This window comes from Eumetopias jubatus, unplaced genomic scaffold (genome assembly GCF_037043125.1).
Source record: "Eumetopias jubatus isolate StellerSeaLion01/CBP00866 unplaced genomic scaffold, mEumJub1_p1.0 scaffold_12, whole genome shotgun sequence".
Classification (NCBI taxonomy): Eukaryota; Metazoa; Chordata; class Mammalia; order Carnivora; family Otariidae; genus Eumetopias; species Eumetopias jubatus.
The window spans coordinates 101146221-101166564 of NW_028274818.1; the positions used below are offsets into that span (position 1 = coordinate 101146221).

The 20344-nt window shown below is 51.5% G+C and overlaps 1 protein-coding gene across 1 annotated transcript; it reads left to right on the plus strand.

Annotated features, from left to right (window-relative positions):
- Window positions 1-487: 487 nt before the first annotated feature.
- On the plus strand, window positions 488-19733 carry RFC2 (replication factor C subunit 2). Its single transcript, XM_028110155.2, has 11 exons — window positions 488-644; window positions 3348-3417; window positions 5939-5980; window positions 6299-6405; window positions 9560-9661; window positions 10468-10568; window positions 13555-13712; window positions 13937-14002; window positions 15558-15638; window positions 17200-17313; window positions 19300-19733. The coding sequence occupies exons 1-11, from the start codon at window positions 490-492 to the stop codon at window positions 19408-19410; spliced, it is 1107 nt and encodes a 368-aa protein (XP_027965956.1). The 5' UTR covers window positions 488-489; the 3' UTR covers window positions 19411-19733.
- The last annotated feature ends 611 nt before the right edge of the window (window positions 19734-20344 follow it).

Genomic DNA, 20344 nt, shown 5'->3' on the forward strand with positions numbered 1-20344 from the left:
TTCCTGACCGCAAGCACCAAGTTCCAGGGCGTAGGAGGTGCCCACCCCACGGGGGCCGGCGTTTCCACCCGGACACCTGAGCGGTCCGGACAACTGGGCACGGTCGGGTCCTAGATGTCACCGCCCAGACGCCAGTCCCTGTCCGAGTCCGCCGTCGGCCCCGCACCTGGGCGGCGGCGGGATGCTCCAAACCGTCCCCCGAGCTGCCCGGGCGCCGCCGCCGCTCCAGACCCGCCGCGCCGAGAGGGCTTCCCACACAAATCACACAAAGACGAAAACCGTCCAACGTCCCTCCCTGGAGCGACCTGCCTTCTCGGAAGTCGATGCGGTCGGGTCTCGCTTTCCTCTCGCTGGCCCGGCTCCATGACAACCGGCGTTCCCCCAACCCCTGGCCAGGTCGGTGCCTTCTGCGCAGGCGCGAAAGGGGGCTGGCCCACCGCTTCCGCTTCCGCCCGGCGTCCCCCGGGTGCTAGGGGCGGGCTCTGCGTGATGGCGTCACGAGCCGGGGCCTCCCGCGCGGGAAGAGGCGGCGGGAGAATGGAGGTGCGGGAGAGCGGTGGTGGCGCGGGCGAGCGCGGGGCCCAGGACCCTGCCCCCGCCTCCAGCAAGGTCTCGGGCAGCGCCGGCCACTACGAGCTGCCGTGGTGAGGGCCCAGGCCATGAATGATGGGTGCTCTGGACGTGTGGGTGGGCGAGTTGGCTGGCCGTGTCCCGGGGGACCCTAGGGGCGGGAGCTTGTTCTAGGGAGTCCTTAGCGGAGCAGGAAGCCTCGGGGTGGCATCGAGTAGATTAGTATTTGGAGAGGGCGAGGGACGCGCGTCGTTGACAACCCCCCGGGCTCAAGAGTGGCGGGTCTGAACTCTGGAAGCGGGATCATGGTCAGAACAGTGCTAATTCTGATCATAGCTGCCCCCTGTGACCACCCACTCGGCGCCTGGCGCTGTGCCTGAGGCTACTCTGATGGCGGGAAGCGTCGGATGCAGGTTCGGAACTCGGGGTTGTGTGCAGAAGGCGCATCCTGGGTATCTGAGAGGAGCTGGTGACATGGAAAGTCACCTGCCGCGGGCACAGGTGTGGTGTGGGCGATCCGCTCTGGTCCCACTCCCTCTGCGCGCGGTTATGGTTTATTCTCGGTCCTCCGTGCATGCCCATCCCTCCAGCCCACCCCTCTCCTGAGCTGATACCTAAATGGAGCGCAGTACGGCTTACTGGAACATCCACAGCAGCATTGTTCAGTCCCCCAGCCACTAGCCCCTTGAGTCCATTGACAGCCCTGGAAATGAGGCTAGTTCCAATTGAGTAGGGCTGTAAGTTTACAAAATACACCGGATTTCCAGGACTTAGTATAAAAGAAAAAAAATCTCATTCGTAATTGTTATATTGATTACGTGTTGAAAATGATAATACTAGGTTCAATAAATTCTTAGGAAAATTAACTTTCACCTATTTTCTTTTTACTTTTTTTAAAAACATTTTTACTCATTTACTTGAGAGAGAGAAAGCATGTGTGCACGAACAGGGTGGGTGGTGCTCAATCCCAGGATCCTGAAATTATGACCTGAGCCAAAGGCAGACGCCTAACGGACTGACCCACCCAGGCGCCCCTCTTTTTACATTTTTTTTTAAAGATTTTATTTATTTAATTGACAGACAGCGAGAGAGGGAACACAAGCAGGGGGAGGGTCAGAGGGAGAGGCAGGCTTCCCACTGAGCAGGGAGCCCAATGCGGGGCTCGATCCCAGGACCTTGAGATCATGACCTGAGCTGAAGGCAGTCGCTTAACCAACTGAGCCACCCAGGCGCCCCCCCCTCTTTTTACATTTTAATGTGGCCACCAGCAAGTGTAAAATTACATATGTGGCTTGAGTTACATTTTTTATGTATGACACTACTTTAAATGCTTAGGATATTTCATTATACAAGACACACTCTGGTGTCATGAGCTTCCATTTGATAGGGAAAGAATAAAGAACAAACCAGGAGATAAGTAGTATGTTTGATGATGACTGGTGGCATCGGGTAAATGACTGGTGGTCAGGGAAGGCCTTTGATGAGATGATATTTCAACAAAGACGGCAACTCGGGGAGTGAGCAAAGTGGCAATGTGGAGAAAGCTTTCAGGCAGGGGGAGCCCCTATGGAGGCCCCGAGGAGGAGAATGTTTGCCATCTTCAAAGTCTAGCTCAAATTTCAGCACCTGATATTCCTAGGTGCTGATTCCACAGCCCTTGGTTTATATAAGCAGTTTAGCACTGTAGGAGGATTTGCTAAGCTCTCTGTGCTTGCTGATAGGGAAAGCCTTTGGAGCAAGAACCGTGTCTTGCTCCTTTCTGTACCTTCCACTTTCCTCCCCCTAAGATCTCCAAACTCCTTATACAGTGCTCGCACCTGGAAAGGACTGAGTATGAACAAGAAATGAGTAGCAACAAGCATGCTCCATCTGCTGGTCTTGGAGGAGAACTCTTTATTTACTGTAGTATGTGGCCAACAAGCTTCTTTGCATGTAGCTGCTTCTGGAGCAGAACCAGGCCCTGTAGGGAGTGCAGGCTGAGGGTAAATCAGAGTATAATAAAGGGCAGAGGAAGTGCTGATTGCAAATCTACTGCCACTTCTGTTTTCAGCTAGAGAAAGTCATTTGCTCACAGCATGGCTTGCTTTTATTCATTTAAAAAGAGAGAAGTATTGGGGCACCTGGGTGGCCCAGTCGATTGAGCATCCGACTCATGTTTTTGGCTCAGGTCGTGATCTCGGGGTCATGGCATCGGGCCCTGAGTTGGGCTGTGAGCTCAGCGGGGAGTCTGCTTGAAGGCTCTCTCCCTCTGAGAGAGAGTATTCATCTGAGTAAGCCACGAGCCTGTCCACACTTCCCATAGCCTCATAGGATCACAGGGCAGGCCTGTGGTTTCTGTCTAGCCAGCCCTGCAGTGCACCTGGCACCAGTCACAAAAACTGGCAGGTAAGGGATAAGAAGGGGGCTCGGCTGCACCCGTGTCTGTCAGATCAGATGATGTCAGTGCCTCATGTGCTGAGCTTCTGTTGTGACGGGCAGACCATGCGGCCGCCCAGCGTCACAGCGCTCCAGATGGCCCGCTCTGGCCCCTCTCCAGCAACAACGGGTGCATCTCGGCTGTGGCAGGTTTAAAGCCTTCCGTGTACAGTTCTTAGGCACTTAACTTTTCAAATGGCACTTGGGTTACCTCTTCGAATTTAAAACCTGCAACATTTACTATATTTTAAATTGCCTGTCTATAATTTTCTGACAGAGCTCTCGGGATTGCCCTTTAGCACTTGTTCTTGGGAGCGTGAAAATAGTTACATCACCGTCTTTATGCGTTTTCTTAAAAACAGGGTTGAAAAATATAGGCCAGTAAAGTTGAATGAAATTGTCGGGAATGAAGACACGGTGAGCAGGCTAGAGGTGAGTGATTTTTTTTTTTTTTATGTTTTATTTATTTATTTGACAGAGAGAGAGTACAAGCAGGGGGAGTAGCAGGCCGAGGGAGGGGGAGAAGCAGGCTCCCTGCTGAGCAGGGAACCCAATGCGGGGCTCGATCCCAGGATCCTGGAATCACGGCCTGAGCTGAAGGCAGATGCTTTACCGACTGAGCCACCCAGGCGCCCCTGATTTTTTTTTTTAAGAGATTATCCTATGTCACATTATGTGGTTTTGACAAGCTCAAGGGAGGCATTTGGAGGAAGATGGCTGAGATAGTGAGGGGTGGAGTGAGCCATGAATTCAGAAGAATTGAGGGATTGAGAGCCAATCAGTTTGGAGAAGACTAGAAACCGTAGTGGCTAACTTCGCATGTTTGAGGCGCTGGCTTATTGGAGAGGGGTTCTCTGACCTATGATTCTAAAGCTGGGATGGCAAACCTTTTCTGTAAAGGCCGACTAGTAGATACCTTAGGCTTTACAAACTATGTAATGTCTTTGTCCAATATTCTTAATTTTTTATTTTTATTTTTTTAAAAGATTGTATTTATTTATTTGACAGAGACACAGCGAGAGAGGGAACACAAGCAGGGGGAGTGAGAGGGAGAAGCAGGCTTCCCGCTGAGCAGGGAGCCCGATGCGGGGCTCGATCCCAGGACCCTGGGACCATGACCTGAGCCAAAGGCAGATGCTTAACAACTGAGCCACCCAGGCGCCCCTATTCTTAATTTTTTAAACAATCCTTTAGAATCATAAAAATCATTCTTAGCTAGGGGGCTTATAAAAACAGGCCCCAAGGCGCCTGGGTGGCACAGTCCGTTGAACATCTGACTCTCGGTTTTGGCTCAGATCATGATCTTAGGGTCATGGGAAGTCTGCTTGGGATTTTCTCCCTCTCCCTCAGCCCCTCCCGCTGTGTTCTCTCTCTCTCTCTCTCTCAAATAAATAAATCTTAAAAAAAAAAAAAAACAAAAAACAGGCCTCAGGCTGGATTACCCCCCCTTCTTCCTGCCATCACCCCTCCACCATGGTTTGCCAACCCCCGCCTAGGGGGACTGAGTGACAGGGCACGGCCGTCTTCAGGACGACAGGACCAGGAGTGAGCAGAAGTGTGCCCCATATGGCAAGGTTTGGAATCCTAACCCTAGAGGTCTATAGGTGGAATCTAGAAGCCCAGCTATTTGAGACATGACGGAGGCAGTCTCTGCAGTAATGGGGACTTAGACTCTTAACAGCTACCAAGATACTTGTTTGTTTTACAAATGAGTTCATTTTACAAATATTTGTGGGCCAGATATGGTGCGGTGTTAGGAGCTGTTGATATAACAGTGAACAAAATAGACATGACCCCTGCCTGTGTGGGCTTTAGTCTCATTGGGGTCAAAGTCAATAGGTCGTGTGATGAGCACTCTGACAGAGGCAAAATGGGGTGCTGTGGAAGCACATGGGCGGGGGGTGTTAACCTGCTCACAGTATCTTAATTCTCAGATGGAAGAAGGGACAGCAAAGCTAAGTAAGTGGGAGTTAGTCAGAATTGGGGGGCCAGGAGCGGAGGGAGGGAAGGCAGCAGGAATAGCATGTGCAAAGGCCCAGAGGTGAGAGGGCTTAGCTCGTTGGCGGTGGCGGGGGGGGAAACGAGGGTTATGCCATCTGATTGGAATACAGAGTAGGGCTTTCCAGACATTAATATGTGTATGAATTGCCTGGGGATCTTGTTAAAAATGCAGATCCTGATCCAGGGAGTGGGGCCAGAGAGTCTGCATTTCTGCCTCGCTCCTGGGGGATGCCGATGCTGCGGGTCCATGGAGCCCACAGAGTAAAAAGGCTGTAGAGTGTGTATTGGGTTGTGAGAAATGAGCTGGTGAGGTGGGCAGGGCCTCCTGAGCCCTGTTTGAGTTGGGGCTCACAGGGCAGGAAGGAGTCATCCAAGGGCTTCATCTGGTGCAAATGTGTTTTTTTTTTTTTAAAGATTTATTTATTTATTTTGAGAGAGTGAGAATGAGAGAGAGAGAGAGAGAGTACATGAGAGGGGGGAGGGTTAGAGGGAGAAGCAGGCTCTTCGCTGAGCAGGGAGCCCGATACGGGACTCGATCCCGGGACTCCAGGATCATGACCTGAGCTGAAGGCAGTCGCTTAACTGACTGAGCCACCCAGGCGCCCCGGTGCAAATGTTTTAATAGCTGGGGCGTTCTAGAAAATTGGTTGTGGTTACAGTAGGGAAAATACATGGGTGTGGGGCAGGATTAGAGGCCAGGAGACCAGTCAATGGCCATGGTACGGTTGATGGCATCGAGGGCCCAAGTGAGGGGAAGCATGGGTGGACCCTTCGGTGGGTATGAGGGGGAATGAGGAATTCGGTTCGGAATATGCGAAGGGGAGAGTTCCGTGGGACATCCACATGGAGAAATCCGTGGCCACGTCACCACATGGGCCTGTGTGGCTGGGGAGGAGGCTTGGCGCCTCGGGTCTGCAGATTAACCAGTTCTGATGCCCCTTTCTTCCTCCAGGTCTTTGCAAGAGAAGGGAACGTGCCCAATATTATCATTGCTGTAAGTCCCTGGTCCTGGCCCTGTTGGAGGTCTTGGAGTCTCACTTTCCCTGCCTCCCAAGAGCTTAAGTGCACAGAGCTTCCTCGTCAGAGAGGCCCATGGTCACCAGAGCCCTTGACACTCCCCTTGGCAGAGGGAAGCATTCTGCCCCAGTTGGTCGGGAGGCCTCTGGGTGGGTGGCTGTGTTGATTCGATGTGTGCTGTGGGTTGCGGAGGAGGTTCGAAGGGGAGATGAGCGCAAATAGTGGGGAGCAGGAACTCAGGAGCTAAAGGCAAGCTCATTCTGTCGGCCTCAAGCCCTTGCCGTCTCCTCCCTAGGGCCCCCCCGGAACCGGCAAGACTACAAGCATCCTGTGTTTGGCACGCACCCTGCTGGGCCCAGCATTCAAGGATGCTGTTTTGGAGCTCAATGCCTCCAATGACAGGTACACCTGGGAGTTTGGACTGCGTGAAGGGTGGCGAGTGTTTGAAGTTTGAGTTGTCACAGAAGCTGCCTTTTTGCAAATTCTGTATTGTACTTGGGGTTTGTCTCCCCAGCTTTGTGTTTTCCTTTGATCCTTCCCCGTGAATGAGAATGGGCGTCACTTGCCTGTCAGAGTGGCATCGTAAGCACTGACTAGCTGGTTTCTTTTTTTTTTTTTTAATGAAGGTGTTTTTGTTTTTTTAAAGATTTATTTATTTTAAAGAGAGAGATAGAGTGCATATGCACATGGGTGTGCAGGAGAGGGGCAGAGGGAGAGAGAATCTTAAGCAGACTCCCCGCCGAGCATGGAGCCTGATGCGGGGCTCGATCCCACCACCCTGAGACCACAACCTAAGCCGAAACCAAGAGTCAGGACGCTCAACCGACGCTCATCTCCCCTTCGAACCTCCTCCGCAACCCACAGCACCCAGGCACCCCTTTAATGAAAATTTTAAAAATTATTTTTAATTGTGGTAAAATACACATACCATAAGATGTACCATCTTCAGCATTTTTAAGCGCACCATTCAGTGGTGTTACATACATTTCCACTTCATTTGCGGAACTGAAACTGCATATCCATGAAACAATAACTTTCTGTTTCCCCCTCTACCCAGCCCCGGCAACCACCATCCTACTTTCTGTTTCTATAAATTTGACTCCTCTAGGGACCTCACCTAAGTGGAATCGTCCAGTATTTGTCTTCTTATAACTGGCCTACTTCACGCAGCATAATGCCCTCAAAGTTCCTCGTGTTGGGGCAGGTGTCAGAATGCCCTTCCTTTTCTAAGGCTGAATCGTGTCCACTGTGTGGAGAGACCACCACAGTTTGCTTATCTGTCCATCTGTTTTGGACCCTTGCATTGCTTTCATCTTTTGGCTCCTGTGAACTAGGAATCATGCTCATATGAACAGGGCTGTACAGATAGCTCTTTGAGACCCTGCTTCACGTATCTCGGACACATACTCAGGAATGGGATGGCTGGATTATTTTTGGTAATTCTGTTTGATTTTCTGAGGAAGCGCCCCACTGTCTTCCATGGCAGCCGTGCCACTTGATGGGCTCACCAACAGTGCGCGATTTCCCCACATCCTCACCAGCACTCGTTTTCTGTGTTTGCTGGCGGTGGTGGGCATCCTGATGGGTGGGAGGTACTGTTCCCTCTTCAGATAGAACCAGTAGAGGACTAGGAAATGAGGAACCGTTGAATAAAATGTCTGCAGAGTCTGCCTTCGGTGATTCCTTGAGGATGTGGGTCTCAGCGCCTTACTGTTTTCCTGGTTTGAAAGAGCCACACAGACGTGAAACAGACAACACCCTTCGTAGGCAACTACCTGCCCATCCGCTGTCATGAACGAGCCTGGGAGCGACCCATTTTGTAAATGCTGATTCCAGACGTCAAATACAAATAGGTTCTAGCTTATTGTCACTTCTTGTTATACTCACCCTTGACTCATCAAACTCACTATTTATTTATTTGAGATAGAGAGAGAGTGCACGTGAGCGTACACACGGGATGGCGGGTGGGGGGCAGCAGAGGGAGAGGGATAAACCAACTCCACACTGAGCATGGAGCCCGCTGAGTGGCCCGATCTCATGACCCTAAGATCATGAGTCAGATGCTCAACCAGCTGAGCCACCCAGGGGCCCCCAAAGCACCCAGGTGCTTTTTTTTTTTTTTTTTTTTTTTTTTAAGAGGGAGAGAGAACCCGCTCGAGGCAAGAGGAGGGGCAGAGGGAGGGAGAGAATCTTAAGCAGGCTCCATGCCCAGTGTGGAGCCTGACGCGGGGCTCGATCTCACTACCCTGAGATCATGACCTGAGCCAAAATCAAGAGTCAGAGTCTTAACTGACTGAGCCACCCAGGCGCCTCCAAATTCGCTACTTTTTTTTTTTTTAAGATTTTATTTATTTATTTGACAGAGACACAGCGAGAGAGGGAACACAGCAGGGGGAGTGGGAGAGGGAGACGCAGGCTTCCATCGAGCAGGGAGCTCGATGCGGGGCTTGATCCCATGACCCTGGGATCATGACCTGAGCCGAAGGCAGACACTTAATGACAGCCACCCAGGCGCCCCTGCCCTCAGCTTTTGATTACTGCCAACTACCCTGTAAATGTTGATGGGCAAGCAAGCATCTTAACAGGTGAGAGAATACTGTCACATGACCTTTTAGCAAAACGGGATGGTTCACGTTCTGGGCAGAAGATATTGGGGAATGAAGTCCTTCCTGTTGAGTGACCCACCGGATGGATATGTATTTATTTTTTGTCCTTAGATATATATTGTTCACTCCTTGATACTAAAGTTTGAGAAGATGCACCCACGATTTTGGCATTGGAGGACCCCATAGTCTGAGACAGTCTGACTGTGGTCGGTTTCACTGTCCTCATTAGCGTCCAAAGTGCTGCTCTTTTCTCTCTCTGGTCATTTTCTGATTTGTCTAATAGTATGGAATGTTCTCTGTCATTTGTTTCATCTTTTGTTAGTGGAAAATGAAAAAGTTTTGAATTTTCAGCTGCGATTGATGAATGCTTTAAAAAACAACAAAGGTGGTGTATCTGAACTTATATCTTCTAGAAAGAGAATGCAGTGCCCCTAGCGACACAAAACATTGTAGGATGGGGCAGTAGGGACAGTTTTCCCTCCTATCACACCATCAGAGGCAAGTGCGACAAGTCTTGCATTTTCTTAAGGCTTTAACGTTTTGTGTTTTTTTTTTAGCATAGTTGGGAATAATTGATAAGGAACAGGGAAATAGTCACTAGGATTATGACATTGCCATTTCGTTTCAAGATATAGGAAGAATAAGGTCACTGAGACCTCATGACGTATTTCAGATTATCCAGGGGTCCAGTGAACTCGCAGGGTAATTGCAAGATAAAATGACTCTCATGCTGTCAGAAGGAATAAGTACATTTTATCTTTGTTTTTTTGGAGGACCTCCACGAAGGAATAAAAGTAATGCAACGTTAATCCTTATACATAGTTAGAATTGCCCTGAAAACCTAAAAACTAAAATTGTGTGTGTGGTGGTGTTACAGGGGTTAGAAGCCCCCTGAAGTTACATGGATGTGTCTGGGAAGGCGACAGCACAGTGACACCTTGTCGTTTCAGGGGTATCGATGTGGTGAGGAACAAAATCAAAATGTTTGCCCAGCAGAAGGTCACCCTTCCCAAAGGGCGGCACAAGATCATCATCCTGGATGAAGCAGACAGGTAGAGCCCTTTACCAAGTACACACTGACCTCGATTTCTCAGTCTCTTGTCAGGCTTTATTAAAGCAGAAGCTCTCTCCTCTCTGCACTTTTGTGGCAGACCAGCTTATCACATCTTCCAAAAGCAATTTAACAGGCACCTGAGTCTTACACCTTATCTTTATTAGTAACTTACAAACATTTGTAGAAGACAATGTCGGTTAATGGGTTCATTCCAGCTTCCCGTGGATGACTTAAATGATATCTCTCTCTTTTTTTTTTTTTTTTTTTGGGAATGAGTGATAGGGGAAGATGGTTTTCTTTAAGATTTTATTTATTTGACAGAGAGAGAGAGAGAGAGTGCGCGACAGCAGGAACACAAGCAGGGGGAGTGGGAGAGGGAGAAGCAGGCTCCAGGCGGAGCAGGGAGCCCGACCAGGCGCTCGATCCCAGGACCCCGGGATCATGACCTGAGCCGAAGGCAGACGCTTAACCGACTGAGCCACCCAGGCGCCCCAGTGATATCTCTTTTTATTGTGAAATACACATGACATAAAATTTACCATTTTAACCATTTCTTTAAAAAAAGATTTTATTTATTAGGGAGGGAGGGAAGGAAGGAAGGAGCACGAGGGGGGGAGGGGCAGAGGGCGAGGGAGAAGCAGACTCCCCGCTGAGCAGAGAACCCCACAGATGCAGGGCTCGGTCCCAGGGCCCCAGGACCATGACCTGGACTCGAGGGTGCCCAGGCTCTCTAGGGAGGGATTTGTGTCCAGTGGGCCCTGGGTTCCAGTTGCAAACTGCCCCCGTGTGTTTTTCTTTTCTCAGCATGACTGATGGAGCCCAGCAAGCCTTGAGGAGAACCATGGAAATCTACTCCAAAACAACTCGCTTTGCTCTTGCTTGTAATGCTTCAGATAAAATCATAGGTGAGAGTCAGCTCTACGTGGCTTGGGGTCCACCCATGGTGCTCACATTGGCTCTTTAGTCACAGAAGAGTAGGGGCTTTTTGATTGCCTACCATGGGCTGAGCACTACAGAATCAACTTTTTCTTTTAATTTTATATAATTCTACGTGAAGGTATTCTTAGCTCCACATTAGAGAGGAGAAAACTGGAGCTCAGAGAGGCTGAGTAGTTTGCCCAAAGTCACGCAGCACATGGAAGAGCTGGTACTGGAACCCTGATTCTTTTGGACTCTTGCATCATCGTGGGCACAGGTGACATTTCAGTGTCCTGTGTACAGTGAGTGTCATGGTCACTGCCTTGCCCCAGACGTGCTCCTGCACTTTCTGTGTGCACTGGGCATTTGGCACACACTCCGCTGTACACGGGGCTTTGTCATCACCAGGGACCGCCTCCCCTGTTGCAAGCTCACCCATCAGTCCACTCTGACCCGGCACCTGTCTCTCCGTCCCCTGAAGTCTGTCTGCTTCCTCACTCCTTTGCCCCACTCCTGTCTCAGCTTCCTGCTGGTTTGCACTTTCCTCCCTTTGCGATACCCATGGCAGACGCAGTCCGGCTTTGTTTCTTTCTTTTTTTTTTTTTTAATGAGATTGGAGAATGATTTCTTCTTTTTCCTTTTAAAGATTTTTTTTTTTTTTTTTTTTTTTATTCATGAGAGGCAGAGAGAGAGAAAGGCAGAGGCAGAGGGAGAAGCAGGCTCCCCGTGGAGCAGGGAGCCCGATGCGGGACTCGATCCTGGGACCCCGGGATCATGACCTGAGCCGAAGGCAGACACCCAGGTGCCCTCCCGCTTTGTTTCCCTCTCACCGTTTCTCACCCCTCTCTTGCATCATGCCCACCCTGCTAACCCCCAGCCTGTGTGAGCTCAGCCCTGGGACTCGCCCTTCTGCACCCAGGCCCCAGTGGCAGCTGCAGACCGGCGTGTGGCCAGCCACGCTGTGCCGTGTGGTCCTAGTTCCCAGCCTCGGCGGACTGGCCGTGGCACCAGGAACCCTTCGTGTCCTCGCACCTGCACCAGATGCCCATTTCTTCATTAACCTGTTCAGCTATCACTCAGCAAACATTTACTCTTGTTCTATACGGTGCTGGTGGGGAACATAAGGCGTTGAATGAGAACATTCTCGACCTTCAAGATGCCACCAGTGTGGTAACACATCTTTGAGGGCAGGGGTGGCATCCTACTTAGAGACCCCCTCCCCAGATGCATTTTGCGTAGGGCTGTGCATCCACGAGTTCCTTTAGTGATTTGACACAGCAGCTGTGGGCAGAGAAAGGGCCAGCCCTCCCTTGTCAATTTTTCTGATCCATATAGTACCCTGACTTTTTTTTTAATTTCTAAAGAGCAACAACAGATATATAAACGAAATCACTAAAGAAATTTATTTCTGAGGTGCCTGGGTGGCTCAGTCGTTAAGCGTCTGCCTTCGGCTCAGGTCACGATCCCAGGGTCCTGGGATCGAGCCCCGCATCGGGCTCCCTGATCAGCGGGAAGCCTGCTTCTCCCTCTCCCACTCCCCCTGCTTGTGTTCCCTCTCTCGCTGTGTCTCTCTCTGTCAAATAAATAAATAAAATCTTAAAAAAAAAAAAAGAAAATATATTTCTTAGTGTTAGAGGAAATAGCTCAAGATCAAATTGCTATAGTTGATTTTTATTTTCTTTTTTTTTAAAGATTTTATTTTTGATTAATCTCCACACCCAGTGCGGCTCAAACTTACAACCGGGAGATCAAAAGTCATAGGCTCAACTGACCGAGCCAGCCAGGTGTCCTGCTACAGAGTTGATTTTTAAACTCTTTGTCACTGAACCTCAATTTGGGTTCTGGACTCATTCCAGTGTAGAGAGAGACACACTCGCTCTGAGGACGGCCATGCCACCTTATTCTGACATATGCTTAAATTCTGTGAACTCTGAAGCGTCTGGCTGGCTCAGTCAGAAGAGCATGCGATTCTTGATCTCAGCGTTGTGAGTTTGAACCCCACATTGGGTGTAGAGACTACTTTAAATAAATAAATAAATTCATTCATTCATTCATTCATTCATTCATTCATTCATTCATTCATTCTGGGGCTCCTGGGATCGAGCCCCACATTGGGCTCCCTGCTCTGCGGGAAGCCTGCTTCTCCCTCTCCCACTCCCCCTGCTTGTGTTCCCTCTCTCGCTCGCTCTCTGTCAAATAGAGAAATCTTTAAAAAATAATAATAATAAATTCTGCGAACTCAGCTTTCAGTGTAAGAAAAAAATCTGCTAAAGGAAACTTCTAGTGTAGCTGGAACATTAATTGCTTTTATCTTATCTTGTGCTGATAAGCCAAATACGTAATCAGGGTCTTGGTGGAGATTCCTGATTTCAGGTAAGTTGAAGTGGACTAACTCTTAGGACTCCCAGGTTTCTTTAAAAGCACAGAAACTTAGAGGAGTGCGTTCCTTGAAAGTGTGTGTGAGCACAGAGGATGGAACACAGAGCAGATGGGGGCTTGGAGATCATGGAGAAGCTGTTGTCACAGTCTAAAAGGAGGGTCAGGGGCAGCTTCCAGAATTCTGTATCCGTCTCTCTAGTGGCTCTCTGCCCAGGCTGTGGTCAGAATCTTCTGTGGAACCTCAGAGAAACCCCGCACATGGCCCTGCTCACCCAGGACCGGCCGGGTGGGGACACCCAGCACACACGGTGACCAGGAGCCCAGCACCGACTCACCTGCGGGCTGTGGCCCCTGGGTGTCTCGATCCTGGAGGGTCTTTTCCCCTTCTGGAAGCCGAGGCTAGCTAAGGCCATCGGGGCAGTGCTGGGGAGGCTTACTGGCTGATGCTTTGAGCTAGCGGAGAGCACCGGCTGGGGAGGGAGCTGTTGGTGCCGTCGTGGCTGGTGCGTGTCCCGCGCCGCGGCTTCCTAACACGAGGGGCTGTTGGGGATGCGCCGGCCTCTGCGGGGTGCCTCACCCTTCTGTCCCGGTCAGAGCCCATTCAGTCCCGCTGCGCAGTCCTCCGCTACACGAAGCTGAGCGACGCCCAGGTCCTCGCCCGGCTGCTGACTGTGCTGGAGCAGGAGAAGGTGCCCTACACCGACGACGGCCTGGAAGCTGTCATCTTCACGGCGCAGGGGGACATGAGGCAGGTGCGTGCCGTCGGGGCCCCTCTGCGCCCACCTCCTGGGCTGCGTGTGCCTTGTTCTCGGCGGGGTTGGGGGGTAGCTGCGCAGAGACCATGGACCCTGCCCACTGGGGCTTTGGACTGGCCCAGGACAGGCCCGGGAGAAGGGGGCTCCGCTTGGACTCGGGGGGTGGGGGTGGGGTGCTCAGGACTGAAAATCGCCCCCAACGCGCACTTGATTCTCCACAGGCGCTGAACAACGTGCAGTCGACTTTCTCGGGGTTCGGCTTTATTAACAGCGAGAACGTGTTCAAGGTACAGGAGCCGCTGGGGCCCCTGCGCCCCGCGCAGAATCGGGAGGGTCTCGGGAGCGCCCCCGCGCGTGGGGAAGTGGAAGTGCTCGCGCGCCCCAAAGGGCCTCAGGCCGCGCCGCACCTAGGGCTCTCAGATCGGGTGGCAGAGGATACAGGCTCCCCGCTGCTCCCTCCCCGGGATGGTCCCACTGCTGGGAGGCAGGAGGGGGACGCTGAGCCCCTGCTCCCTGCCTCCCACACCCACCAAGCTGAAGGACGAAGTTTCCCACTCTCCCACATTGGCCAAGGGTTTTTCTCCTGGGAACGCTTTTGAAAACGGGCTGCCCCATCCTAAAACACTTGGCTCTTTTGGAGGCCAGTTAGTCTCCCCCTTATTTGGGGGTAAAAACTGGGTAGGGCTGTCCATGCGTTCAGACCATAGCTGTTTCTTATTAAGTTTGTGGGTAAAGAAAGCCGTGTGGAAAGCCTGTTTCACCCCTGGTGGTCACTGTGTCTTCAGGGACACTCCAGGAACTTGCTTAAAATGTCTCCTCTAGACAGTTCAGCCTCTGAGCCACCCTGGAGCAGACCTTCCAGGGCTCTGGAAAGCAGGATTTCTGGGGGAAGTTAACTGAGGTTGGAAGAGAAGTTCTAGGACACTTGGGGCTGTGGGAGAGAGCAGAAGCCTCCTTTAGAAGTTGTAAATGTGGGGGCGCTTGGGTGGCTCAGATGGTTAAAGCGACTGCCTTCGGCTCAGGTCATGATCCTGGAGTCCCGGGATCGAGTCCCACATCGGGCTCCCTGCTGAGCGGGGAGTCTGCTTCTCCCTCTGACCCTCTTCCCTCTCGTGCTTTCTATCTCTCATTCTCTCTCTCTCAAATAAATAGATAAAATCTTTAAAAAAAAAAGAAGTTGTAAATGTGGTTGGGGGGTGCCTGGGTGGCTCAGTCAGTAGAGTGCCGACTCTTGATCTCAGGTCTTGATAGGGTTGTGAGTTCGAGCCCAGTGTCGGGCATGGACACTACTTAAAAAAAAGAAGAAGTCGAAGTTTTAAATATGGGTCCCGGGGTGGAGGGTGGAGCGCAGACTCCAGGCCAGTGGAGGGAGGGGCCGGGGGGGCAGCCCCAGGCTCGGGGACACCTGTTCCTCTTCACGCTGACATGCTGGGGTCGGGGGGAGTCTGTCGCTGGAAAGCCAGTTTCTCTTCCAGGTGGGAGGTTGGTCCAGTTTGTAAGTGGATTATGAGTGGTTCTGGGCAAGCAGTCCTCCGAGTGACCTAAGGTGTGTGGCTAACAGCTTTTCAGAAGACAAGAGATTCCTGTCAGCCCTTGTTCACTCCGCTTATGGTTGGGCAATCTGTAACCACGGTGTTCGAACTTCCTCCCCAGTGAGGAAGGTTGACGCCACACTCTGGTCACTCGTTTGGTAGTGAGAGCGGTGTTCCCAAACCTGGTTCTGTTTGCCAGGGAATTTGATGAGAAAAGCCCGCTGAGTGGTTGGTTACGCTGGTGTGTCGGGGCTCCTCCTCAGGTGGGCCCCCTCAGCCGCTGACAGGCCTTTTTTCCCGGTTTGCTCAGGTCTGCGACGAGCCCCACCCCTTGCTGGTGAAGGAGATGATCCAGCACTGCGTGAACGCCAACATCGATGAGGCATACAAGGTTTGCGTCCCTCCTCCCTGACTCGGGGGGGAGACTTTGCTTCTTCGGCAGTGCAGAGGGGGCCTCTCTGTGTGCTGGGGACTTCGCTCACATGCATTGCTCCCCTCGATTCTTAGAATGAGGCCAGGAGTTGGGTACACACCAGAGGAAGAAACGGATTCCAGGACGCTGGATTCCTTGGTCTAAATCACACTGCTGACAAGCACTCAACCTGCAATTCAGAGTCATGTCTTTGTCCTATAATTATATCCTCCACAAGGGGACTTTGTCCACCCAAGACCTGAGGAAAGACCAGCCCATCTCCTTACGTTTCCATGATGCCATCTGTGTCTGCCAAGGGAGACTTCGCCTCCCGTCCCCCTGAGGAACATGGGAATGGCGTTCAGGGACCCAGTGGTTCCTGGTCATCTGGGAGAAGCAGGACCCAGGGCTTCCAGCCTCGTTATGGAGCCTGGTCCCATGGGCACGTTCCAGGGGGCATCATCACAGTTCAGGTGACCCTCAGGTCCACAAGGGTGGCAATGGTATGATTTAAGGCCACTGGCCTGGTCCCAGCCAATTTCCCGCCCCCTGCTCTCACCAAACTAGGCCAGAAGTGGACTGGGTTTAGGGCAGGGCCAGATGTAACTCGAAACCAACTCGAGACCAAGCCAGAGACCCAGACACAGGGCCCAAAGGTAGCCTTCAGATTTAGGGACACAGAGCTTCCGTGCCCCCTGCATCTGCCTTGAGATGCTGTAGCAGAGGCAAAACAACTGACCCCAGGCCCCACCATCTGAGTGGGCTGGGTGGGATTGGAACTGGGGCCTGTGGTTGAGACCGGGCAGAAGGCTGGGAGGACTCTGCTTGGTGGAGAGCTGGTGGAGGCTAGGCCTGCAGGGGGGCCTCTTCCCCCTGGGTGCTCACTGGGATGATTAATACAGTTTTTTAGGAGCCTTGGATAAAGACACTACATGGGTGTCGTAGGAGACCATGCAAAACATTTTTTAAAAGATTTTGTTTTTATATATGAGAGCGAGAGAGAGAAAGAGGGCGCGAGCGGGCAGGGGGAAGAGCAGAGGAAGAGGGACAAGCAGACTCCGCACTGAGCTCCGAGCCGGACACGGGGCTTGATCTCAGAATCCTGAGATCATGATCTGAGCCGAAACCCAGAGTCTGGCGCTTAACCGACTGAGCCCCCCCAGGTGCCCTTACCATGCAGTACATTTTAAAACATTTGAGATATTGGGGCAGTTGACTGGCTCAGCCGGTAGCGCATGTGACTCTTAATCTCAGGATCCTGAGTTCAAGCACCACATTGGGCATGGAGCCAGCTGGAGTTAACTAATAAATAAATAAATAAATAAATAATAAATAAACAAACATTTGTTATGTAATTTCTCCCTGTTGGGAAACTCCAGTGACCCCCCCCCCCCCAGGGCAGGCTGGATGGCTGGGTTGCCGAGGATGATCTGTCTGCTCCCTGCTGTGGGACAGGCCCAAGACTGGTGTGGCTTCAACCTCGTCCCCTCTCCCCGCCCCCCCAGTACCCTTGTCACCCAGTGTATCTTCCTCTGTCTAGATTCTCGCTCACCTGTGGCATCTTGGCTATTCGCCGGAAGACATCATTGGCAACATTTTTCGAGTGTGCAAAACCTTCCAAATGGCGGAGTACTTGAAACTGGAGTTTATCAAGGTCAGTGAGAGTACAGCAGTGGCTCTCCTGGGGAGCGTGGGCCACGCTGCGGTCTCTTCGTTTGGCTCCCAGGCCTGGCCCCTGGAAGATGCTCAGTGAGTGTCCCAACGCCAGATCGTCCTGGGGCCGGGAGTTGGTTTCAGCCTGTTCTGCCAGTCAGCGACCTAGAGTTCCTTAGGGTGGCTCTCTTCACTCAAGATTTGTTTATTTGTTTACCCTTACGGTCAGGTTAATTGAGGTATAATCTACATAGAGTAAAATGCAGCCTCTCAGGTGCCTTCTGTTGACTAGTGTTCAGTCTTGTAAAGGCCACAATCAAGGTCGGAACAGCTCTATAAATCCCCCGCCCCCTAAATACATGTGCCCCTTGGTAGTCAGCTTCTCCCCCAGCAGCCAGAAACCACCGCTTTGTTTTCTCTTTGGAGGGACAGAATTTTCCAGAAGGTTGTCCTGTGGAGATGACAACGGAATCAAGTAGTCCGCCTAGCTTAATGCACTTCGGGTTTGTTCATGCTGTTGAATCTGTTGGTGGGTCGTTCCTTTTCCTTGCCGAGCAGTGAACCACGGTTTGTGTGTTCACCACTTGAAGGACGCCGGGGGGTCTGGGTTTTGGGGACCATCAGGAAGGTCACTATAAACATTTGCGCATGCGAATCGGTGTGAATGTGAGCGTAAGTTTTTATTTTTCTCGGGCAACTTCCCAGGAGGTAGGATTGCTTGTTCTAATGGTCAAGGTATGTTTAACTTGATAAGAAACTGCCAAACCGATTTCTGAAGCGGCTGTAGATTGTGCATTTCTCCCAGCAGTGTGTGAGCGTTCCAGATGCCCCCCCCGCAGCCTAGCCAGCACTTGCAGTGTTGGGTTGATTCTTTTTTTCCTTTTTAAGATTTTATTAGAGAGAGAGTCGGGGGGCGGGGCAGGGCAGAGGGAGAGGGAATCTCCAGCAGGCTCCATGCCCAGTGCAGAGTCTGATGAGGGGCTCGATCTCACAACCCTGGGAACACGACCTGAGTGGAAACCAAGAGTTCGACGCTCAACGCCCAGGGCCACTCCAGGCGCCCCTCGGTTGATGCTGTTAAAGCCATTCTGATAGGTGTCCCATAGCATCTTACCCCGGCTTTAACGTGCATTTCCCAACAGCTAACGGCGTCGAGCACTTTCACATGTGCCGATTTGCCATCCGTTATCTTTAATGAAGCATCTGTTCAAACCTACCGATTTCTTAATTGAGTCATTTACTTCTTACTGAGTTTTGAGACTTACTTATATACCCTGGCTTCAAGTCCCTTTATCAGACATGTGTTTTATAAGTATTTTAATATTTTCTCCAAGCCTGGCTTTTATTTGTTTTGTTTTTTGGGGTTTTTTTTGTTGTTGTTGTTGTTATTTTCTTAACAGTACCTTACAGGGAAATAGCCAAATAAACTGAACTCTAAACACAACTCATGACAACTTAAGAGTTCCTTTTCCAGCTGAAGTTTGAGTTCATTGCGTCCATTTTAAGTAAAAAAAAAAAAAAAAAAAAAGGCGCCTGCGTGGCTCAGTTGGTTAAGCGACTGCCTTCGGCTCAGGTCATGATCCTGGAGTCCCGGGATCGAGTCCCGCATCGGACTCCCTGCTCGGCAGGGAGTCTGCGTCTCCCTCTGACCCTCTTCCCTCTCATGCTCTCTATCTCTCATTCTCTCTCTCTCTCAAATAAATACATAAAATCTTTAAAAAAAAAAAAAGTCCTCCCTCACTTATTCTTTTTTTAAAGATTTTATTCATTTATTTGACAGAGACACACAGCGAGAGAGGGAACACAAGCAGGGGGAGTGGCAGAGGGAGAAGCAGGCTTCCCACCGAGCAGGGAGCCCAATGCGGGGCTCGATCCCAGGACCCTGGGACCATGACCTGAGCCGAAGGCAGACGCTTAACCGACTGAGCCACCCCGGCGCCCCCCTCCCTCATTTATTAACCAGATTGACATGTGCTTTGCTTTTCAGGAAATCGGATACACGCATATGAAGATAGCAGAAGGTGTGAACTCCCTCCTGCAGATGGCAGGGCTCCTGGCCAGGCTGTGTCAGAAGACAATGGCCCCGGTGGCCAGTTAGGGGGGAGAACTCGTTGCTCGGGGTGACAGGGGTCCTGAGAGTCCTCGTCCAGGAGAGACAGGAGTCAGGGCCTTCTGATTTGGAAAAAAGGCCGCCCTCGATCGGCACGGGGATGCGCCTGCCCCTGACACAACCGTGGTCTCCACGCCGCTCTCACGCGTGTCTGCAGTCAGCCTCAGCCTCATGGACATGGTGACAGGGTGACAGGGCCCCAGAGAACCTCAGGGCTTGGCACCCGACCTGGGCACGTGTGGCATCTTAGTTAATAAAAACGCTGTACGGTTTTGTCGGCGCTAAGGTGGCGTCGCCAGGCAGCAAGGAAAGCCAGCGTCCCGTCTCTGAGTGTCCCCAGCGTCCGACAAGTAGCACAGGTGATGGGGATAGTAGACTGATGAGGCTGATCTCAGTGCTTCTAGAAGCCTGGAGGACAGTTCCGTGGGGTAAGGGACGGAGATAGACGTCTCAGGACAGCCTGGGACAGTAAGGACGTCAGAGGACCGGCAGGAGTCACCTGCCGGGGACAGTGGTGTGACGCCTGCCCACTGACTCGCCTTTTCTGTACAACCGTGTATGCTTGTTGCTTTAGAATTCCCCAGTGAATTTTCCGTTACTTTGTACGATCGTTCCTCCCCCACAAGGTACTATTTTTTCCCCATTTTCTTAAATTATAAAAAAAAAAATCAGTGTACATAAAAGAAAGAATAGGGCGCACCTGGGTGGCTCAGTCAGGTGAGCATCCGACTCTTGGTTTCGGCTCAGGTCATGATCCCAGGGTCCTGGGATCGAGCCCCGCATCAGGCTCCCTGCTCAGTGGGGAGCCTGCTTCTCCCTCTGCCCCTCCCCCTGCTCATGCTCACTCGCTCTCTCCCACTCTCTCAAATGAAATCTCTTCAAAAAGGGGTGGGGGAGAATTAAGGTCCTCAAAAACGGCAAT